Below are 23,359 nucleotides of genomic sequence, written 5' to 3'. Positions count from 1 at the left end.
AGTAGATGATTTGCTGCTATGAGGCCGTGAAGTACTTGCTAAGCCGATCCATAGATAGTTCTGGTCATAAAAAACGGACGTTCATGTCTAGATCTACGAAGGGAATCTACGGCAGGGTACTCGGGGAGAAATCCGAATATTATCCTTGTTCTTTTCGACACCCACGCATATTACGTTATAAACAAAACCCAATATGTTAGAACTTCAAGAGCCGACATCCCCGATGCAGTAAGAGGGCACACTGTACGCGCCAGGAACTGAAAGAATCAAGGGAGAACAGAACACCAGTATAAAAGGACAAGAGTTAGCAGTAATCGAGGTGCTTTATGTTCCCCAGTCATAGATTTACCAATCCCAGCTGAGGGAGGGCCCCTCTTCATCAGCGCGCCTTTCACTGTGACGAATATATGTTCCGTGTCACATTTCCCACATATCAAACGAAACACTGAATTCTAACATTAACAAATATAACATCAGTGAGAAGATAAACCATATTTCAGAGAACATTTTTAACACGGATCTCGCTGTAGTCTTGGCTCATATGTGCTCACTCGCGCCAAGACGTTACACCAATCATTGACCAATTCCCTGCTCGCCACAAAGGACCAGCTACAAAATAAATCTGGCAACGAAGCAAGATTCCTTCACCACCACCTCGGGAGGAAGCAAAAGGTCGGCGGTAGCTGTGCGCTTGGAACGGGAAATATCTCACCCGACCCCTCGAACTCGCCCAGAAGCCGAGTGAGACCCCCCAAACTCCGTCCACAAAAATTGACTAGGAGGACGGAATGGAGAGGGCAGAGAGGAGACAGACCTAACGCAACTCAGGCCCCTCCTGATCCTCGGGTAGAAGCCCAAGGACCAAGAGAGGCCTGAAACAAAGAGGAGGGGGTTAATCAAACGTAACTCAGGCCCCTCCTGATCCCTAGGCAAAAGCCCAAGGACCAAGAGAGGCCTGAAACAAAGAGGAAGGGGTTAACCAAACGTAACTCAGGCCCCTCCTGATCCCTAGGCAAAAGCCCAAGGACCAAGAGAGGCCTGAAACAAAGAGAAGGGGGTTAACCAAACGTAACTCAGGCCCCTCCTGATCCTCGAGTAGAAGCCCAAGGACCAAGAGAGGCCTGAAACAAAGAGGAGGGGGTTAATCAAACGTAACTCAGGCCCCTCCTGATCCCTAGGCAAAAGCCCAGGGACCAAGAGAGGCCTGAAACAAAAACATATGGGGGGAAAAGGGGGGAGACCACGAAAGTGACCTAACGCAACTAAGCCCCCTCTGGCCCCTGTGGCGTTATGCCAAAGCGGGTGCCAGAGAGGGCTTAGCCACGCTGCCCCAAGGGGACAGACGATGGTTTGCAGACCCCCCTGGCTTGAGACAGGGGGAGAATGCGGTGCAGTTGTGTAGCTTGAGGAGAAATATTGGGAGCGGGGGGAAACGCCGTATATAAAGAATTGGATTTGGTGCCAAGACTTGTTTTCACCGACAGTTTCGCCGACTTGGCTGGATAAGATGGCAGATAAGAGGAATTGGTGGATAAGATAAAGTGGTGGATAAGATAAAGTGGTGGATAAGATAAAGTGGTGGATAAGATAAAGTGGTGGATAAGATAAAGTGGTAGATAAGATAACGAGGTTTTCCGGACGAATCTTGCCTGGCGAGGTGGATACAAATTGATACTCAGACACTCTCGATTTTCTTGGGGTATTGGCTTGGCTTTAGAGAAAAATCTTGCTATAAGGGAGTCTAGTAAGTATCTCCTATTATCACGCTAGTCTGCGATTACAATTGAAGAAAGAGACTAAGTACTGAGTGAACTCCACAGCTCTATTCAATTCCAAAATCAATGTCAGAATCGTTTATTCCTTCAAGAATAGAATACGCAGCAATATTAACCCTCAATCGGAGGGGAAAGAATGGGCCGGCAGAGTAATGCTGGCCGAAGGCCCCCCCCATGGAAGGCCTTCCACAATCATTGAACACGTGACTGATACCCATATATAATTTAAAATACAACTCGCGGTCTCCATATGGGCCACTACTAGTGCAAAGTATATACAAGAAATAAAACACCGATCAATTCCAACCCCCAAGCTTTAGAGAGTACAAAAACAAAACCTAGTGACCCAAGATAAGTTTATCAGCCTTTACATCTGACATAACCCTCCTACCCAGGAAGTGAGCCGAGCCGGGGGTACCCGGTTAAACTACCTCGGGAACCGCACCCCAACGCCGATAGGCCATTGGGAGGTTCAGCGCTTTTAACTGCAGCAATATAATGAGTCAAACCTTCAACTTTGGGCAGACCAAAGAATTATTACCGCTGTCAGCGACTCTACAATAAATCCCGACACGCTGGGTAAAAGGTAATTAGCTGCAAGTAATCTCATAATTCATGTACTCTACCCTTGAAATAAGTGAAAGAAACTCAAAATCACGACTAATTCGGGCTCCATCACCGACCGACACATGTAGCTTACTTCCGCACGGTACTCATGGGTTAGGGTTATTACTTATTATTCTGCAACGGTACCAAACAACGTTTACAAAAATTGACATTCAGGCTCATGTCAAACATGCGCTTTGAATGTGCGAAAAAAGGTTCTCTGACATCGTGGAACTCAGATCTGTCGAAAACAGCAGCCTGGGTCGGCGGCACCACCGCCGGTGGTGTGGTTATTACGCGTCCCAGCGAGTTTGCGTCTAATCTACCGAAGGATTTGCCTCTCGCCAATAGACATACATGTATACATTTAGAATAACGCCGAGACGAAGAACCATTTCCGCCGCGGATGGAATGTAGAGACCTTTGTCTCTCACCCCTGGGGTATGGTTGGAGAAAAAGTTTCTCTGAAAGGCACAGTTTTAGCCACTTAGGACGAAAAAAAGATTCTTTTCTTACTTGATTAACAGCCAAGAACATGTCATCTGGATGGTGGGCATACCATTTTATAGAAGGCTTGCTAAAGCCCAATCCTACATGGTTTTGTGTTTGCTCAGGCCTAACTAAAGAAAAAGGCTTCACACACGTGCCGTCTACTCACCGTCTAATATTCTAGATCGTCGTTTCTCGTCCGAAAGGTGTTGATTTAATAGAATCCCTGTATCAATAACACCATCCACCACCTTCTCGCACTTTGGGTTTCGTACACAAACTCCATACTATAAGCAATCGACCTCCCCCCAAGCTGTGCTACAATTGGAAGACTCCCGAATCCTGTAGCAGCGTTGAATTCTATTCCGCTTAATGAAGGCACGATATGAAGTAGCTCTATGATCTCTTTTACTACCTAGGAGACATAAAAACTCGCCTAGACATACCTCCGGGGCCCACAGATATATAGCAAATACATCACAAACAAATGAGTATGAGCACTACCGCCCTTCGCACAAAGCCAAACACAATCGTATGTACCGTATCTATCTCCTGCGGCATGAAAAGACTGCTAACTCTGTATTTCCAGGCGGAAGGTTTGCAACGACTTCGGCCCACATTCCTTGTTGCAGAGATACTTGCTCGGTTCAGCCGCGAGATAACAGAAACTGAAGACCTTGCCTGTGGTTTCGGGCATCTATCGATGGGCACAAGCTCTTATTTGCTCGATGACCGAGATGGGGGTGAGGAGCGTAAATGGCAACCAGAAGGCTCCCACCCGCACGTCTTGGAGCTGAGGGCGCACTATATGCGGGATCCAACCGCGATACTTGCTCTAAAAACACGTGAAGAGGATAAAGAGCCGGAGGTGGATCCAAATGTAGAGATCGATGAGAGCCCTCAGCCAAGGTGGAGGATCCATAATAGAGTTCCACAAGTTGGTGTAAGTCAAGTATCAATCGACACTTCAGAGACCTTGAATATCGCTAACCATGGAACATAGAAAACCTGGAGTGCCGTCCGCGCGCTGAAAGAATCTAAAGCTCGTGAAAATGCTCGTCCATAGGTTGCATCTTCGCTTCCTGCTATCCCAGACCTGTGCGGCTGGAGCACCTCCAGAACCTGCTTCCCGCTATAACGCGAGATTACCTATATGATGATTTGATTGGACTTCTTAGTTGTTGATATCTGTAATATAAGTTGAAATTAATTCGATGCTTTTCTGGACCTCCATCTTTTCTTTTAAAATTGTGATACCTCTTCAACGGAGGTATTAGGCCGTTCCCAATGTAGCCGGGTCCGGCGCTGTCTATGCCCTGGAAGTAAAGGTAGGGAAAGATGAGCAGGTGCTCAACCAAAACCGAGCGGAAGTATTCGGCGCTTCAAGATGCCGGAGGTCGGATTCGAGTTTATCCTGGCACCGGAGCTATCAAGATTTGTGTTAGCAGAGTTCCCTGTGAGAAGGGCCTGACCGAACTATGAACAATGTGGTGAATTACCAATACTGGAGCCCAAATTACCAAGACGTACAATGTTGTTTGTGGTGGAGTGTGAGGAGAACAAACCCATGAATAAAGGCGACTAGCGCACCTAAAAAGTTGAGGCACAAGCCTGCGCCACGAACTTTTCCTCGAACATGAGAAATCACTCGTTTATACTATTCAATCCCAGTTAGCACAACGCGCAGGGTGAAGTTGACACAATCTGATGAAATCTATAAGACGTACCAAAAAGAACCTCGTCGCACTCCATAGCAAATGTTTACTTTCCCCTCCACACGAACGATTCACGCGGGCTGTCAACAAACGGTTCATCCCTGCTTGAGATTGGGAGCTACTTCTCGCTGTGGTTACGGCTTTTTAGAACCAATACGAATGACACAAGGACCAGAGCTTCCCTGAAGATCCAAGGAGCGATTATGAAGCCTCCAAAGAGCCTACGTAACCATGCTCCACATTTTGGAGTTAAAATTACGTAATCTCTCCATATCGAACATATGCACTTCCTCGCCAGCACGATAAAGCCCCCCGAAGTCAATACAACTACAATACCCCCTGTGATACCTCCCGCCCTCACCCTAAGTCCCCATGGCACATTGATGCGCCGCCAAGCACTCCCAGCGTCCCAAGAGGCTGACCCTCTCTTTTCGCCCTCGCCTCAACTACTCATAACCTCATCCTTCACTCTCCAACCAATCCATCGATCATCACGCACAATGTCATCCCCCATCCCCGCCCCACATGCAACCCCACCCCGCCTCCGCCGCGATGTCTCTCCTCCCGTCACGCCTGACCGCCCGCGCCTCCCGGCGCAAATTCACCTTCACCGGGCCGCCTCCCGCCGTGCCATGTACGCCCAGCGCCTTGCTGAACACGAACACAGACCAAGAATGCCGAGGATTGACTTCGTCAGAAGCGTCGAGCAGGAGTATATGGCGACTGTTGGGCTTCGCGATTGGCATGAGTGTTTGATTCCCGTTGATATTCACCTTGAGCCGGAGGTTCGAGTTGCTTTGCCGGCCAGGCTTACGGAGATCCCTGTTACTTTGCCAGTCATTGTTGGGCCAGTTGGGCGTCTTTGGAGGGTTTGGAGTGTTATGAAGGGGGCTTTCAGGCTCGTAAGTTCTTTTCCTCAGGGCGGTGAATTAAGTGGTAGTGGGTAAGTGAGTGCGGAGACTGATGCCGTTTATCTAGGTTTGGGGCCGCGCCGGCGGTGTTATGGGTTTCGTTTTTAGGCTCTGGATTAACGGTTGTGCTTTTGCGCGTGGTGAGTTTAAGCTTTAATAACCTTCGTACTGTGAATGATGATGAGTTCTAATATCGGTATAGAGAGGTCCATGGGCGAGGGAAAGTAGAATGTGGATAGGAAGAGGTCTTTGGCTTGCTATAAGCGCTGGAGAAGTGTCCTGTATTTGGCAGGGTAGGAATGCTGTCTGAGTGGTATTGATATCGCCGCTTAATTCTGTGTCATGAAGTAAACATGATTCGGAGCTCGTCTTTTTCTTAAGTCTTGCTCTTTACGTCTTATTTTTGAGTTTTGAGTTTGTATCACTGGAATAGTAGGTTTATCGAGAGATTGACTCTTGATTTCTTCGTAGGTCTGGTGGTTAGTAGTACTGATATAGGCAACTTACCTGTAGTATTCGGTAGTTTGATTATCTAGTTGTAAAGTAATCGATGATCTCAGTTGTTTATTCAATGATAACCTCGAAGCTAGGAATGGTCCTTTCTTTTCCTTATTCACGAATAAAGTGCTTATGTAGAAGAGGTCGCTATCATTGATGTTTTTCCCTGACCGCACACGAAGATTGGAACATGGCTGTATTCAAATAAATAATTGTTGCCTGCTAACATGCGGGTCAGCCTGTAAAAAGGGTTCATGGCCCTGTCTTGCTCTCTTACTGTGCTTTGTCTTGTCCTGTTTCTTAGTTAGATTTTGCTACGGTATCTTCTCCTTGTCTTCTTTGACCTACCAATGATACACGGGATATCCTTCTGATTCATCACGATCCGATAACACTTTGTTGGTATTTCCTTCATTTATCTCTTCGCCTTTCCTTGAAATCATTACCAAACATAAACAACCAGTTCCCACAACTCTTTACTGACACAAAATACGTAAATTCGTTGCTATTTCCTTGAAGCCACATTGACCCCCGTTCCTTCCCAAACCTGACTGAATATGAAGTAGGGACGTCCCCCTAGGTCTCTGCTGAATAAACCCTTCGTCAAGAGCCTAATCATATCTTGTCAAACTTACAGATAAGAGTCAACAGAGAGTCAACACCGATCGGTGGATGTTTGACAAGATATGACCACGCCCTGATCTGATCGGCCATTATCTAGTCCATATATGAGCCAACAGCCTAATCAGGTCTTGTCAATACCTACAGATAAGAGTCAACACAGAGTCAATACTGATAGCTGGATGTTCGACAAGAACTGATCACGCCCTGATCCCATCGGCCATTATCTAGTCCATAAGTGAGCCAACAGCCTAATCAGGTCTTGTCAATACCTACAGATCCGAGATCACCCAGAAAGCCACATGTACGACAAGAACTGACCACGCCTTAACCACATCATACAAGACGGTATGAGCCAACTGCCTGATCATATCTTGTCAAGTGACACTGTTCGCGATACTAAGTACGCACCCTTCAGTAACTCTTGACAAGAATTGACCACGCCTTGACTCAACCCAATTCGCCAATCCCAGCCAACTGCTTAATCATGTCTTCTCTGCAAACGCTGTTCGAGTGGTTAGAACAACCGCTAGTAAACAGCCTCTTGCAGACAAGAACAGACCACGCCTTGACCCAACCGTCTACTCAGGTGTGAAGCAACTGCCTGCTCGCTTCTTGTATATTCAAACATGCCAATGTATTTAAATACTTCGGGTGAAAGAATGTACATTAAGCAAGCAGGCCCACTCCATACCACGAATAATATATGTGCGTAAGTATAAGGAGCTGCCTAATCATATCTTGTATGCCAAACCCTAGTTCCAAGCAAGCCACGGAGCGCTTGGTACTTTGATGCAGCATACAAGAACAGACCACGCATTCACCCACTTCTAGAGACCGATGTAAGCCAGCTGCCTAATCATATCTTGTTCGTCGACAATTCCAGAGAGGCCAAAGAGGAGGAACTGGAATTCGAAGAACAAGAGTAGACCACGCATTGACCCACTTCACGCCACCGGTCTGATCAGATGTTGTATTCTGAATGAAAGCAAAGTAGATATCCCTACTCATACATATCCATAATAGAAGATCTGACCACGCATTGACCCAACTATTTACCCACTATCTGACAACTGCCTGATCATGTCTTGTACGAATGTGCTTCCCGGACGATTAACGTCACCCGAAGCAAAAACATACAAGAACAGACCACGCACTGTCCAAACTACCTACTCGCTTCTTGTGATCGCATGTTTCATACTGGGGCTCCAGGTACAAGCGTGTCGATGACAAGAAACGAGTACGTCATGACAAGAAATGGGACAGCTGCCTACACACTTCTTCTCCTCTCGACATGCGCGCCTTTAGCAGCTGCACGATGGGGCAGGATGTAGAGTTTAGAAGGTGATGTCTGTGTCAGATAGAAGTTAGTAAAATATATTGATCGAATGGTAGGTGATAAAAGAATGGGGGGGGGCGTACCTGCAGAAAGTGCAGCACAGGTTTGAGAGATTACTTAAAACCACCTACTCTTATCTTGTCCCTTTTTCTTTTATGAGCGAGCCTACGCAAAAAAGAAAGAGGACAAGACAAGAGCAAGCCCACTTAGAAATCACTCATTGTTCTGGCTGTAGTGGGCTTGGAGTATCTATGTAGATGTTAGTTAGCAAGCTGTAAAATAAAAGTATACATGAATGGAGAAATTTGAGATGTATTTTTGGTTTGATGAGAGAGAACAGGAAAGATTCGATGTAACTTACATTTTTACCCAAATTTAAAATCGAAATTATTACTGAACACGCGATCTGTCCAAGGTTTTTATTAGCTATTTGTATAAAATATAAGAGAAGACTTACCAGAAGAAAGATACAATCCTGCAACCCATCATGTCAGAACAGCCCAGCTACACAATATTAGTGTCCGCCAAGGACAATCGTGACAAGATGGGAGCACGATGTTGGCGTTGGTATTGCGTTGGGTGGAAAAAGGACTTGTACCGAAAAAGAGACCCGCAATTCACGAGCTGTTTATGCGCCGTCGGACGTTCGTGCGTGCGTGACTGCGGTGTTTTGGCTGAGTCGCTTGTGTAATAGGGCTGTGACCGGTCTCTGCCTGCTGCGGTCTCTTGGCTGAGTCGCTTTTTGTAATAGGGCTGTGACCGGTCTCCGCCTGTTGCAGGCTTGCTTGGTGGACTTGTAAGATCGGTCAGGTGACATGGCTGTGCGGGGGAACAGAGGAAGTGTTTCTATTCATGAGCTGTCACTCGCGTCGAGACATTCTCGGGTTTGGGGTTGAGATACACCGATGTGACCAGCTCACACACAGGCGAGTCAAGAAGAAAGAAGCTTCGGTGAGGATATTTAATTATAAGAATTTTGCTCCCCGTAGACAAAGAAAAGTGCCGTACCTGACCTCGCACCTGGGCCTGTATCGCGACCCCCGGACAGACCGAACTAAGGAACAAGCACACCCCACACCTTCGAGAAGACAACTGAACATGTAGCTTTTGTCCGACCACTTGCACAAGTTTTATTACTGCCAGATAGATACAGACTTCGCTATATTTTACATCTTTGTCATTTCTCCGCTATGAAGCCCGCTCGCTACCCCCCGCTCAGCCCCGCCGGCCCCGCGCACTGAGTTCTCATACGCGACCAACCTTCTTGAAGGAAACCGAGGTTTAGAATTCCTTCAGGAGCAAGATCTGGAAGTGTCTGATTTTCCGGCGCTGGCAATCCCCCCGGAAAGTGCCCTGCGGCAGTGTTCGTGAGGGCCGGCGCGCTCCGCAACCACCATGGCCAGCGTGTAGTCACCTCCGACGAGAAGCTCACTACTGCAAGAATCGAACAAAAGAGAGCGGAGTCCCCTTTTCAAAGAGCCGGATCGTCCGACATGCATTAAAAAACGCGAGCTGAGACGGCAACATACAGTAAGCGGGGCCTCCAAACCCCCACCATGTTGCTGCAGTACGGCGTGCTAACTACAGGCATAGTGTCTCGGCGTGTGATGATCGCGGCATATGCGCTCAGTTTCTTTGAGCACTCAGCAAAGCTTGTTTCAAGACATGTGTGGTGGACGATGACAAAAATGTGCGCGCCGCGCCCTCGTCCACTTACCGAGTACTTCTTACTCCGCTAGAGAGGTCAAGATCCTCATCTTTCTTGCGATATCATGCGATCCACTGGCGTACAACCATAGAAGGGGCACAGTCAAACTTGGATGTCGAGCGGTGGAGAAGACCGAACCATGTTATGGTCTGAAGGAGGACAAAAGATCTCCAACCAAACAGCATGGAGACATAACAAAGGTTGGGGGCCTTCGACGATGGGTGAAAATCAGGGTCCTCTTATATCTAGACGTCCAATTTCACACTGTAACCTTTAAATCGATTCTTTACGTAATGGAGGTAGTTTTCTAACCGGAATTACAGCATTGGAAAAAAATATGAGAAGTCACCGTATATCTCTCGTAGTCGCAACACATAGATATCTGCTGCACGGAGGCGGTAATGCTGGATCATGTAGTTGGTTAGCGTAAATTCCATGTTTTCTGCTAAGATCTCAGAACGACTATCAAAGTGGAGGATCTCTACTCTACTTACATCTCGTCGGATCCTCTGGCTATCGGTTTGAGAGCACGGCTTTCTGGCCGAATAGCGTCACAGAATCAGGGATGATCATAATGTACGCATAGGATGGAAACGTCTGTAACGTTTCTGTTTCAGTGGTTGACGAAAAGGAGAAAGCAAGGACGGTGTCAAAACTGCGATAGCGGTATCTGGACCTCCGTTTCCTTGCCTCAAAGGTAACATCCGGGAGTCTCTCGACAGGGATTGTTCTTTCCTTTCTAGCCAGTAATCCAGAGAGATTCCTGGCCTTGCTCCCTGGCTCCATAACCCATAATTCGCACAAGAAGGAGGATACAACAACAGGAAATCCGTAGGATATCGATATATAGGCTCCGCATACTTCCTTCTTGGCTGGTATCGTCGGTGGAGGGGCATTAGATATGGAATGAGTGGCGACGGATGCATCCCATTGAGCTGGCACGCTCCTAAAGGGACGGCGCTGTAGGTTGTGGGGGAGAATGATGATGACTGGGATGTGGGTTTAGGAAGTGTATTGTTTGGATGATTCAGGGCTTGACTTACAACGGACATATCAGAAAAAGACCTTAGATCGAGAATCCGAAATATTGGACGTTGGTTTCTTTACAGAATAGCGCAGTATACCGGTAGAATCATGCGCTGAGTGGCGCCGACAACAGGTTTTGCCTTCGGCGGAGGTAATCGTTATTCGATAGAGCAGCGCCGGGGCGCGGTTAAAACTCCAGTCCTGTTTTTCACTACGGAGACAGACGTATTAGATGTATCTTGGTTGGTGAATAAGACAGATTTGGTAAAAGACAGATGTTCTTTGATGATGTTGCAGGAAGAGACTCGATGGACACATGCTTGTAGTTGTGACACCTAGCACAGTCGAGAAGAGGAATGCTGTCAAGGAGAAAGGTCACGTCGTTACTTTCGAAAAATAGTTGATCGTGGGTTGTATTTATTGGGAATATCAATAGACTGTGGGGAGAGAACTTCATCTGCGCATTGCACCCTGTCTCGGAGCCATGGAAATCACACCTGGATACCTCCGCGCAGAGCCGCAGTCTTGCGAACAGAGGGTAGCCGCATGAGAAAACAAACTCACAACTATGTTCCGGAAAAGTGCATTTGGAGGGAGCGTAAGCACAATACAACTTCGAAATCAATTTTTGTTTCCGCTCGTTATGATTCCCAAAAGAGGTTTGAGTTAATACATGTTCCAACTGTCTTCATAATCTATCACTCGCTTCCTCATGTTCTCTCACTCGCGGTTATACCAAGCTTCATCGGATATCACTCGGTACTACTATTGGCTTGGCAGGAACACTAAACCACAAATGAGTATCTACTAATTGTTGACTTCACGAATCTAAAATTAACATTCTTCCACTTTAAGAACTCAATTTATCACAATAGTTAAGAGTAGAGATAGAGAGACGGGGATCCATAGCAGGCAGTAACAAAAACGTTCCATTTTATCAATGGGTCCAGGACTCGCGAGAAGACTTAGTCCGGCCAAGTGGAAAAGCAGGATTGATGTTATAAAAGGCTTCCTGGTCAGGTTTTCATTTAGTTGAAGGAGCCGTAGCTTTTGTTTGGCTTTAAGGGCATGGAGACTGTTAAGGGTACACGTATACAGCTACTTCAGGCATTGTAGAGAACAGACACGTATCGACTGCCCAAGGTCGCCGAGGAGTTGAGAAAATAGTAGGCGGAGGTTTGGAGTTCCGTATATAGCTTGAGACTGAAGCGAAAAGTATTCAGGTCTAGCCAGCTTGCTTCTGTGGCTCCTCTCCACAGGTCGAAGGGTTATCCGATAGCATCCGACACCCAGCAGGAGTTATTAATCCACAAAGCAGCCCCCGGCCCTCCCCACCTAGCTTTGCTTACTTCAGCTCACTGCCTATCACTCATATCCTACAGAGGCTTCCCTCCTACCCTTCTCACTCTCTCGCATTCCTAACCATCAACATAACAAATATTTTTATCCCAACTATTACCATAAAAAGATATTTACTCCTCTCGACAACGAATAAGAGAGATCCGAGTTTGCTCGAGAATCGTTGTAAGTATCAATTCAAACCCCCAGCCTAGCAAACTATTCCCTTTATCCCAACCTTCTCGCGGATGTCGAGTGAATCCTTAAATGCTAACCCGGGAGCTATAACAGTATCACGGATCTCTTCGATGGAGTTTCTGCTCACCGAGCGGTGCTCCTGAACAGCTATTGATAAGAGAGACCTGAGCTTGCTGGAAAACTATGTATGTATCCATTTAAACCCCAGTTCTTATAACCTTTAACACAATGTTCTCATCCATGTTTAACAAATTCTTAAATGCTAATCAGCGGGCTAGGACAAATTTATACATCTCCGGGATGAAGTCTTTACTCATCTCGTGCTACTTCGGACGTGCTATCAGAGAGACCTGAGTTTGCTCGAGAATCGTTGTACGTATCTATTTCAACTCGAACAAAATATATCCTTTTGACGGAATCTTTTCATCGATCGATATATGATGATTCTTTGATTGCTAATGGGTGACCTACAACAGTATCCCCGTTCTCTTTGCTCAACATGTTGATCATCGAGGAAGGGCCCATCGAGCATTATATGACCCTCATAGGTCATTTAGTGCCTCGTATGGGTTCGAGTCTATTGTGACCGCGGTCATTCCCGCTTCTCACCGCTTGCCCTTTGAGGGCAACAATGGCATCATTTGCTGGCCTGGGACCCTTCTCCGAGGTCAAGAACCCTTTGATGTAGGTGATCGAACGCCACCAAACCGAGGAGATACCAGTCGATGAAAGAGCAGAGATATTTGGTGGTTGGATGCTGCTCGAGGCATACACTCCAGGATTCAGGTATGAAAATCTCCTTTCTGACAGGTGCTTCGAGCACCACCTTTGTTCTCGTTACAGCTATACTAACTTCTGGCAGGATGCTTGATGGATACCGTGGGGGAGTTGAAGACTTTCCTGTTATATCTGTCTTCCCAGGTAGGGGAACGATTTATATGCGGTATGAACAATATCGTAAAAGAAAATGTATGTGACAGGTATGGATTCCGCAACGGTTCTGGATGTGCAGCTTAAATACTTATGCTGGTATCGTACGTTGTAGTCCCAGAGTACTAACCGGCCTTCTTCGTGACAAGGGGCGTAGACGAATATCCCGAGCTCGCGCCGGCTGCGCCATGTTCACTGCTTGGTTCCCTAAGCACCATGGGTAATACTCTTTTTCTCTTTATTTCCGGAGAGATTTTAACTGAACTAACATGATACCCTCAGGTACGGATTCAGGGGCAGCCTCAGAGGGGAAGAGGTGCGCAGCATCACCACCAGCAGATATCCTGGTGTGTGCGGGTGTTAAATTGTTGTCTGTAAGTAGTTTCCTCCAATGTTTATAACTCGGAAGAAGCTGACAACTTCAATAGTCCTTAAAGGTCGAAACCCCACAGATCCATATATATGCATAAAGCATACCCGTTCCCTCGGGTCAACAACTTAATAGGAGCACCTGAGTCCGACGTGGATCCTGAATGGATTCTCTACCTACATCTGGCCTTTGCAGCACTTTCATCCATCTTCCCGCCTCAAAAAGAAGGAAGTTCAGGAGAGGGAGGAGCGAAAAAGAGAATGGGACTCGAAAGAACGGAGGGACACCACCACTGACACCATCCCTGGTCGGCCTCCGTGTTGAGTATGCGTTGATCTTGCAAGGTCTTATGGTTCCCTGGGCCTTGAGTGGGGGACGCAAACGTATCTGTGGTGGTGGGCTTCTGGGCGAGGAGATTGTCAATGGTCAGATCGTCCGGCCTCGTCGCGGGCGCAAATGCAATTTGCACTTGAGTGGAATTGCGCATGGACGCTGGTGGTTTCTTTGCCTGTATGTAGATTAAGAAATGTATATAGTGTAAAATATCAAAGTACTCTCGACTCACCTCGTACGTTCTTGTGGTTTCTCGAGCTTTGCTTGTCAACTACCGCAGTATATATGAATACAGAGATGAAAGGTCCGCTTCAACGGCCAGCTTGGAATGTGAGGTACGTCAATTGTTATCTAGTGGATCAAGGCACCTCTTGGCTCAAAGATAACCGTGAGGCTAGAGAGGGCAATAATATGTGATTCCAAATTTCTAACCACTCGACACTCCCATCCCTAAGAAACTGAACCAAGCTACAACTTCCATCACCATAGCTACATCAAATCCACGCTCCTTTGGAGATAACCTCATCCGATTCCTCTTCCCAAGCAACTGCTTCCTCCTACATTCTTTTAAAACCCCTTGACTCCCACCGACCATCATGTTCCTCGACCTCGACTGGCCAAGCCTCATCTCCTCCGTCCAAACCCCCTTCTCAGAGCTGCAAACAACTCGCTGCTTCCTCATCTCCCCGGACCTCGAACGCAACCTGCGCGAACTTCACACCTCCTTCACGCTCCTCCAAGGTTTCTGTCAGCTCCTAGCCTGCATCGTCGACGACCACACCCTCCAAATCCAGTACCCCAAGATCCTCACTACCGTCCCGGGCGCCGCCGACGGCTCGCTCCTCAAGACGCTCTGCTACATCCTCACCACCTTTGCCTGGGTGTACACCGACAACCGGATCTCGTCGGTTCGCGGGGTGGAGCAGTTTGATAAACACTATATCTCGCACGCGAAGAAGGTGGAAAGCGTGACGAAGTTTGTGAATTGCGTTGCGGGGTATGCGAGGACCGTTGCGGTGGGGGACACGGATGAGACGATGGAGGCGGAACTGAAGCTGTCGTGTGCGGTGCTACTGTGTAGTTTGCAATGTGAGGATGAGGAGAAAAATAAGCGCAAAGATGGCGTCTCGGGGAAGGTTAGGAAGGAAGCGTGGTTGAAGCTATTTACGATCTCTGAGGATATGAAGGACTGAGTGGAGTGTTCGGAGGTTATATGGCTATCTTAGAGGGGGGATTCGAGGCCGGAGGTCTCGGGTTGTGTCACCGTTGGCGGGGGAGGATTCTGGATGATATTTAGAATTCTTGATTTCTGTCGTTGCGTCGTCTTTTCTGTCGAGATTCGTGTCTTCATTTTAAAAATACTAAAAGTTAGAGTTACTCAAGTCCTGCCTCGTGGCAATGACACGGGAATATCTGTTATTATCTTTCCTTTTCGGCAACTCTCTCACCTCATCTTATCTACACCTGCACCGAAACTTTCGGGCGTGTACCAAGTCACTTCCACATCATACGTTACATATAAAGTTTACAGTTTTCCAATCAGGTCTATCGAATGTCCTAGGCATTACTTCGAAAAACTGTAGAATCTTCACTTTACGTTGAAAATGAGCAAGAACGCACTCACGTCTACTGGATATTGAGTTACCGACCGAAACATTTTTGGGGTGCGGAGGAGTAATGCCCGGCCAAGATAGGCAGAGAATTACAATCACCGCATCAATAACCTCTCTCAAGAGTATGAAGATGGTATTCGAGTAGTAATTCCTCGTAGATATCAAAATTATATGGGAAAGAAGTAAGTGACCCATCGTATTCCAAGATAGAATTATTACCGCTCACAACGGGATAAGGTCACAGGTTCTGTCTGCGTTACGCCAATTTGCAAAATGACAAGATATAAATCTATCAACCAGCTCTCTTCGTTCAATATAGATGACCGGCCCTCCTACTGTCGACAGAGCATTTGATTAAATCGAGATGAAACTGCTATATTTAATCGTTTTATTTGGCGTCGAGTTGAATAAAGCTACAGGAGCTTATATATGGAGGTGAAAAATTTACCGTGAGCCCCCCAGGCGATTGGAGAAGATTTACCTCCTATAAAACTGGTAAGGTATTCGCCATCCATACTTCATCATCCTCATCCATCCTCAGTCCCCTCTATTATCGTACTCATCACTGTTTCCATCAAGTACACAGGTAAGTCATCACCGAGCTTCCCCTCTAAATTGAGGACACCGCCGCTGACCAAGCCCCCGAAAGTAACAGCTATTAACAGCCATGGAAGTCACCTGGGGCGAAGCCGAGCGAACCCGCATCAAAGCCGACATCGAGCGCGCCGTCGCCAACCCCGCCGTTGCCCTCCCTGGCACCGACCCCCTCTACATCGCGCGCCTTCTCCGCGACTGTGGGCACATGCTCACGCGGACCGACGACATCGCCAGCCAACTCCACGACACATCCCAATGCCACGGACTGCGCTCAAAGGGGGCCTCCCGACCTCCCAAGGTCGTCCCCATCGAGCAGAACGGCACCATCATCCAAAACCTGCACTACATCCGAGTCTGCATGGGCGTGATCTTTGCGCGCGACCTGCACAAGCTCTCCAATCTGCGGGTGGTGCTGGTGGAGCTGGAGGTGATCATACCGGCGCTGAGGGGCATCTACCAGCAGTGGGCGCAGGTGCTGAGGGCGCATGAGGATCGCATTCAGGGGGATTATGACGACTTTGCGGAGTGGGTGACGATGGCGGCGAATAAGATGGGGTGTGTGGTGAGCCTGTACATCTATGGGAATAGGGAGGATAATGTGTCTGCCATTGGGGTGAGACGTCCGGGTGCGGATTATGAGGTTAGTCGGATGTTCGGATTGTTGATGTTTTTGTTCTTCGTTAATCTGGTGAATAGGAATACTGAAGCACTCCCGATGGTTACTTGAGCGATCTGAAGGGGTTTGGTTGGAGGTTGGTTGAGATTACCGAAGCTTACAACGGCTGGTTTAAGGCAATGGGTCCGGCATCGAGGAAGCTAACGTCCTCATATCCTCCAAACTACCCGCAAATACGCTCATGCAATCCATGTATTCTTATCCAAACGTTATATAATCTCCTTACCAGCTTTCAGGAACCACTATCTGATATTATATTTCGCGAACTTTGGTGTATTCTATCTATACATTCCGAGAGAGAGAGCTTCACACTAGGCAGACATTGGTGGCCGTTTGTATTAACCTTCCTGATGCTAAAGCGCCATTATTATATTCGCGAACGTACTTGTACATTACATGGAAAATGACCCCAGACGCCGAGTAAGCAACATGCAAACAGCGAGGACTATATAGTTTCTAAAACCAAGCATATAACCGTCCTCCAATTCCTTCGTAATTCGACCAACGATATGGTCCCTTATATCCGATGATCGCCGTATATATCACCCCTAGATAGGACGCTTCAGAGACACCAGATGGGGCTCGAGGGGCACGCGAATAGCTCGTCGTCTATGATCAGAACGCAATGAGTTAAGAAGTTAGAATACACAATGTTGAGAGGTTATTTAACAATCAGAGGCCGACTCACTCCACGGGTCCTCCTCGGTCTCCGGCTCGGGCTCCTCAGGCTCCGCACTGCCTGTGGCCCAGCTCCATGTGTCCGCCTCCGTCTCTGCACCGCCTGTAGTGAAGCTAGCCGTGTCCCGATCGGGCTCTGGGCTGCTTTCCGTCATCACAACTGTATTATCGTGCTCTGGGCTGCTTCTGGTCGACGCATTGTGATCATTGTGTGCGTTGCCCGCAGTCGACGCACTGCGACGGCCTCCCGCACTACTGCCCGCAGCCGAAACATTCTTGCCGTGTTCTCCACAGCCCGTAGTCACACTGCCCGTCTCAGCCCCCGCACTCCACACGCTCCCACCGCGCGTCTCAACCCCAGCACTGCTCTCCGACACCGTCCTATCGTCAGACACCGCACTCCCCTCCACCACCGTCCTATCATCAGACACAACACTCTCCGCCTTCACCGTCCTATCATCAGACACAACACTCTCCTCCTTCACCGCCCTCCCATCCGCCAGCGCCCCCGCACCCACCCCCCTCACCCCCCTCCCCGCCAAATACACATCCTCCCACCAGCACCCGGCCACCCTCATAACAGCCCTCAGATGCGCCTCCGTCCCCGTCACCGCGAAACTAAACACCTGCGTCCTTTCCACGCCCATCTCGGCCTGCATCTCCTGGTAGCGCCCCACCAGCACGTCCAGCCACACCTTGACGGGCTCCAGGATCTCGACGAGCAGCCCCACGTCGCCGCCGCTCTTGTCCTCGCGGAACATGCAGAAGCCGCACAGCGCGATCTGGATGTTTGAGAGCGAGATGGCGAGCTTGCGCGCCCAGAGGACGCGCGGGTGGGGCGGCGCAGTGAGGGTGGGCGTCGGGGTGGTGGGGGGGCGGGACATGGCGGCGAAGCCGCGGCGCATGTGGTTGATGACGGGGAGGTGCTGGTGGACGGTGTGCAGGATGTGGAGTTGGTGTTCGGTGAGTGGGGTGGTGGAAGGGAAGTGGAAGGCGGCGGAGACCTGCTGGAGGATGCTGGGGGTGGCGGGTATGCCTGGTGTTGGGGGCGCTGGGGTGGACATTTTGATAGAGGGCCGAGGGGTGGATGGAGAGGTGGATATGGGTTTTGGTTGAGGAGGTGTGGAATTCTATTTTTTTATGCTTCAGAGGACAAGTTAGCCAGTAGATGCCACTGTCTGCGGAGGTGGCCTAGTTATTCGTGTTCATATCAAACAGATATTCTTCTCCTGCGAAGATGATCTAGTTGTCCCTTTAGGTTTCAGGAATAGACCCTAGGCCCTCAAAATCAAGTGATGCCAAAGAAAACACCTGGAAAGATACTCATTCTCCTCATGTTGGATGATCGAGGCGTAAACATTCTATATGCTCAAAGAGTAAATCATGCGGTATCACTCACTCACCTGTCCTAATCGGAGAAGAGGACGTCAAAACGGCCGTGAGATGACCATCCTTATATATCTATTTTAATTTACAGTTGTTTATTTCCCCGGAATCTACAAGTAATATGCAACATGGTCCAACAATTCTATGGCTCATTTCTTACAATACGGATATGTCCAAGTTTTGTGTGTGACTTCCAGGCGAACAGACGAAACGTCAAATTGCTAGCACTCAACTCAATACGCGACCTTCTTCAAGACTCCCGCTTTTCCACCAGGCAAACCTAGTTAACGATTTGCGACGGATTTTTCAGAGCTTGACAGGCCTTAAACAATAACTCTTTTCGTTACTCGCGGTTGTGCGTGCTGTGGCTACGGCCAATGCGTCGTTGTCTGGGAGGCCTGGGAGTCCTAGGGAGAAGCGTACATGGTCCCGGTTATTAAGGCCAGCGACTACAAGTACATGTACTCCACAGCACCCCAGCAGTTCTAGCACATCTAAATCACCCCAAAGTATCCAGAAATAAAGAATCCTTACCACACTTAAAACCGTCCTCTTCACACTATTTTAAAAATGTTTTCATGTCGGAACGACAAGGCGCTGTATCTTCGGGGGTGTACGGTTGCCAGAATGCGCGGCGCGTCTCGTGTACTCTGTGAGAAGGAGGCGGGCAGCTCAGGACGGCGGCAAGAGGACATTTTCTCCACCCTCGTTTCAGTCGCGTTCCCGTGCGCTTTCTTTAACGCTATGCGTGTTCCCTGGTTCTTTTTCTTTCGTCGTGTGTTGTTGTGCCCTAGCCACAACATCCTAGTCCCCCCTGCAGGTCCTGCCAGCGTTCTTCATGCACGATTTAGTCATCAACACTAAAGGGGTAGACGACAGCATTCAAACCATTTCCCGTAAAATGGACATTCGCGCTTTTCTCGTCTGTTTCTTATTAATTTCGACTGGCTCGACTCGGTGGGGATGGTTTCCGTAGGCTGTTCATTTTCTCGCCGGGCACACCGGGGGTGCCATAGGAATATTGCGGGAGAAGGGGCAGTGGGCCTGTCATGTTTTCAATATTGACCCGGAACCTAGGCGCGGTGACCACCTTGCCCCCTACCTCTCCTGTATTTTAGCTCAAAAACTCTTCAATTCTTTGCTTTGTAGATAGAGATGAGTAGAATATGGTGCGACGCAGTGAGGAGCCACCCTGGGTACCGTCGGTATTTCTGTATCAGGGTCCAACGCTATGAGATCTCGTCTTCTAGCCGTTGAGGGTAAATCATACCCTTCTACCTTATAGTGAAAAATGAACTTTTCGGTCCCATTTTCACTCTGTGCATGACCTATATTCTCCATGGCAAGCACTCCTGAAGTCAATAGCATTCAAGGTGGATCTCCTGAATATGTGTATCTACCGTTTAGATCGAAAATCGTAAGAATGTTCATATCCAACCAATTGTATCTATCTGTCGAAGAAAGGTCGTATTAGCCAACGTCGCTCTTTCTCTTTTCCGCCCCACTGCTCCCAGCAAAGGGATTAAGGCCGTTCTTCTGTTTGTTTCGAAACGTGCATCTGATGCAAATTGCTCTGGCCCCTCTTTGGACCAAAGCTTTCCTTCTTAGCGCCTTCCTTTCTCAATGAAAACCTCTCTATTTCTTCCTCATAAAACTGAGTTCTCGAGAACATTACTATTCGTCCTCCACCTTCTAGCACGTAACACGAAGAACTAACCAGTTCTAGGTCCTCGCATTAGTGTCTGATAAGAGATAATGATGATGCTTTCCATGGCGATCACTGACCCCCCTCCTGATAACATCGCCCTCGTGTTTTGCGACTGCTTTTTGCATGTAGACTCCCACAATAAACACTAGCTTTTTTTTTCTCTTGTGGTGTTATTCCTCCACCTTTTGAGACCTCTCGAATTCCATCCATCTCCTGACACATCCGCTGTTAACACCATTTACCACTCCCCACACCCCGGTTGGAGTGAAAGTTTCTCCCGGTAATAAAAGTTTTTTCTTCCTGTTCCGCTTACTATTTCTTTCTGATCATTCGTTATGAACATTGATGCTGACTTGTAGGGAAGGAGATTTATCAATTTCTGACTCCGGTTCTTTCGAGGGTGTAATTTATCTTGATAACGGGACTAGCTTTCCATCTCGAACAGCATTCCAGGAGCCCTTTCACCTTCATCATGTCAAACACTGCTGCTCCCGATGCTTCGTCCAGCCCAGGTCTGACAGAATCCGGCCTCTCCCCGGACCAAACCGCCACTCTCGACCTTGTTGCTCTTCAAATAAGCCATCTCCAGGACATTGGCCGACTCATCGAAATGCTACGTAACTCCGACCCCGACCAGGCCGCGCATATCATGTTCAGGGCTCCCTGTGAGCTACGCTGCTTCCAAGACCAAACGCTTTATCTGGCTCTCCGCGAAATCTGCGATTGTTATGAGTATCTCCGCACAGCGGCCGCCGGTGGACAACATCTCACCGATATCCTTGAATTCATGGCCGAAATTAGTCCTCGTCTTCAGCTTGTGATTACCGCGATGAGGTTTATGTTGCTGAACCCGGCCAGTGCGTATAACGATCTTTATGAACCGCTTGCAGCCGATGTACTCGCTGTTGACGCTAGGTTCTGTCGCGCCACCATCAGATCGATGCACGGGGAACCCGGTGAGCCCCTGATCAGCGGGCGTAGAGTGGAAGAGCGGTTTCTGTAAATGGTAAGTACTGTTAATTATTATTTTGCAGACTTAAATTTATCCGGAGCCACTTACTGATTTTTATCGTATGCTAGCTGTCGGTTTGAAGGAGTAGAGAATAGGTCTTTGCTTGTTGGATGGCTCTTTGAGTTTGGAAAATGCGGTGGATGGAATTAATGGTTAGGCTGCGGCGCATGTGGCAGATTTGCAGTATGGTTTGAAATGAGTAAAATAAAAAATGAAGAAAAATTGTTTTACTAATTCGACTTTGGTTCTTGATGATGGCTTTTATCGCCTTTGTGACAATGGCTTACATGTAATCAAGTACCTATATCGCGCATGTAATGTTTTTTGGTTTGTTCTGAGCACGCGCTCCTGTGGCCCGTGAGTGGTGGAGGTACATACATGTATGTACTAGCCAACCATCCTTGGCGCACAAATACCATTTCTAGCCACCAACACACATGGGCGAGTGGTCTAACGGTTTAGCCCTCGCCAAAGAACACCGCGAGGTTTAGCCCTGCTTTCGATCACAGAAGGCCAGGGTTCGACCCAGGGGTGGGAGTAGTGCCAGTTCGTCCCGGAACCGCACAGTACTTTTTGTTCTTTTTTTTGTGTATGAAAGAAGAGATACTATAACCACCCAAAACGTACCGCTTGGGGTCTTTTTTTATTTTGATAAGAGTGCGCAATACCCCCCAGTATAAAGCCGCAGTTGAATTTGACATTCCGTGGCATTTGTGGGTGGCATTTTGGGTGAGCCCGTTGCCACGCAGAGGTCAGGGTTAGGTTCCGCTCTTGGTCAATCAGAGGGCGAGTAGGTTCGCAGAATTAAGGGCAGTGCATATTAGACATTGTGTAACTTGTATGGACACCCCCCGCCAACAGATACTATGTACATTGTACATACGCCAGAAAGGAAGACCGACGGACGGCTTGTTGGGACTGGTGGACAGCTAGCATGGAAGCTACTGCAAGTACGGTACTTACAGATGGGTACGAGACTATGTACGTATACGTGTGTCGTTTACCATCCTCCCCAGCACGCAGTTTATCCAACAAGTTCTGTTTGTGTAGTGGTCTATGCCTCCGGTTTAGGAAACTTATGACGACAGCGGATACCGGGTTCGAATCCCGCTTAGATCCCCTACACAAACAATTGTTTTTTTGTTTCTTCTTTCTTTTACCTCAGTTCTATTATTGTTGAAATGGGGAAGCTCTCTGATATATCCATCCCATACACCTGTGTAGTGGGCGCCGGGGATTTGGGGGGCCCGTTGATGATATCTCAATACCACCGAGTATATTTTAAAAGTTTATTTAGTCTGTGTAATTAGAGAAAAGAAAGATCTTTACGAATTTGACATACCGTTTAAATTTGGGGTACGTATGCCGTTGTGGGGTGGCATTTTGGGTGGGTGGGCTGGTTGCTATGCAGGGTCAGGGTTTCCGCTCTGGACCAATTGGAGGGCGAGTAGGTTGGAAGAATCATTTTAAACCAAATGTTCCCCCCCAACCAGGAGAATCCTCATGTACTCACCCGCGTTGTTCGTGATGCATTGAGTAAATTTTGATTTAACACTCTGTGAATACAAAGAAGGACATTTATGCCCATTGTCCTCAGAAGACAAGATCTCTGTACGCATATGATGCCCATGTATCCTGTTTGACTTAAAACACGTTTCAACACCCACAAAAAGTGAGAAGATAGGTCAGATTATCCGTTTCCCCAGACCTGACACGTCAAGTCCCAATTTCTATGAAGGGCTTCCCATGAACTGAGTAAGAGAACTTCCGCTGACTCCCGAAAGGAATCTTTTTTCTACTCACTTGGTCTTCGCTGCGCTCCTGTTCCATCA

General features: G+C 48.0%; 8 protein-coding genes across 8 annotated transcripts; 6 read left to right on the top strand and 2 right to left on the bottom strand.

The window, feature by feature from the left end:
* Window positions 1-3,357: 3,357 nt before the first annotated feature.
* Window positions 3,358-3,936, top strand: H6S33_010842 (uncharacterized protein; the record flags this gene model as incomplete). Its single annotated transcript, XM_044842206.1, has 3 exons — window positions 3,358-3,402; window positions 3,460-3,813; window positions 3,874-3,936. 3 exons carry the CDS (start codon window positions 3,358-3,360, stop codon window positions 3,934-3,936), a joined length of 462 nt encoding a protein of 153 aa, XP_044696772.1.
* A 1,149-nt stretch (window positions 3,937-5,085) lies between these two features.
* On the top strand, window positions 5,086-5,724 carry H6S33_010841 (uncharacterized protein; the record flags this gene model as incomplete). The annotated part of the gene is made up of 4 exons (XM_044842205.1): window positions 5,086-5,219; window positions 5,283-5,487; window positions 5,564-5,636; window positions 5,699-5,724. 4 exons carry the CDS (start codon window positions 5,086-5,088, stop codon window positions 5,722-5,724), a joined length of 438 nt encoding a protein of 145 aa, XP_044696771.1.
* Window positions 5,725-9,246: 3,522 nt separating this feature from the next.
* On the bottom strand, window positions 9,247-10,714 carry H6S33_010840 (uncharacterized protein; the record flags this gene model as incomplete). Its single annotated transcript, XM_044842204.1, has 10 exons — window positions 9,247-9,388; window positions 9,484-9,587; window positions 9,672-9,689; window positions 9,746-9,871; window positions 10,012-10,066; window positions 10,157-10,175; window positions 10,243-10,259; window positions 10,339-10,401; window positions 10,524-10,651; window positions 10,706-10,714. The coding sequence occupies 10 exons, from the start codon at window positions 10,712-10,714 to the stop codon at window positions 9,247-9,249; spliced, it is 681 nt and encodes a 226-aa protein (XP_044696770.1).
* Window positions 10,715-12,855: 2,141 nt separating this feature from the next.
* Window positions 12,856-13,848, top strand: H6S33_010839 (uncharacterized protein; the record flags this gene model as incomplete). The annotated part of the gene is made up of 5 exons (XM_044842203.1): window positions 12,856-12,908; window positions 13,304-13,374; window positions 13,437-13,528; window positions 13,583-13,591; window positions 13,660-13,848. The coding sequence occupies 5 exons, from the start codon at window positions 12,856-12,858 to the stop codon at window positions 13,846-13,848; spliced, it is 414 nt and encodes a 137-aa protein (XP_044696769.1).
* A 605-nt stretch (window positions 13,849-14,453) lies between these two features.
* On the top strand, window positions 14,454-15,050 carry H6S33_010838 (uncharacterized protein; the record flags this gene model as incomplete). The annotated part of the gene is made up of 1 exon (XM_044842202.1): window positions 14,454-15,050. The coding sequence occupies one exon, from the start codon at window positions 14,454-14,456 to the stop codon at window positions 15,048-15,050; it is 597 nt and encodes a 198-aa protein (XP_044696768.1).
* Window positions 15,051-16,137: 1,087 nt separating this feature from the next.
* Window positions 16,138-16,794, top strand: H6S33_010837 (uncharacterized protein; the record flags this gene model as incomplete). Its single annotated transcript, XM_044842200.1, has 1 exon — window positions 16,138-16,794. The coding sequence occupies one exon, from the start codon at window positions 16,138-16,140 to the stop codon at window positions 16,792-16,794; it is 657 nt and encodes a 218-aa protein (XP_044696767.1).
* Window positions 16,795-17,408: 614 nt separating this feature from the next.
* On the bottom strand, window positions 17,409-18,485 carry H6S33_010836 (uncharacterized protein; the record flags this gene model as incomplete). The annotated part of the gene is made up of 1 exon (XM_044842199.1): window positions 17,409-18,485. The coding sequence occupies one exon, from the start codon at window positions 18,483-18,485 to the stop codon at window positions 17,409-17,411; it is 1,077 nt and encodes a 358-aa protein (XP_044696766.1).
* Window positions 18,486-20,987: 2,502 nt separating this feature from the next.
* On the top strand, window positions 20,988-21,518 carry H6S33_010835 (uncharacterized protein; the record flags this gene model as incomplete). The annotated part of the gene is made up of 1 exon (XM_044842198.1): window positions 20,988-21,518. One exon carries the CDS (start codon window positions 20,988-20,990, stop codon window positions 21,516-21,518), a length of 531 nt encoding a protein of 176 aa, XP_044696765.1.
* Window positions 21,519-23,359: the final 1,841 nt, after the last annotated feature.

The sequence above is a fragment of the Morchella sextelata genome (assembly GCF_020137385.1).
Source record: "Morchella sextelata strain SCLS chromosome Unknown scls_5, whole genome shotgun sequence".
Classification (NCBI taxonomy): domain Eukaryota; kingdom Fungi; phylum Ascomycota; class Pezizomycetes; order Pezizales; family Morchellaceae; genus Morchella; species Morchella sextelata.
Note: the sequence above shows the minus strand (reverse complement) of the source record. Positions and strands in the feature narration are given on the sequence as shown.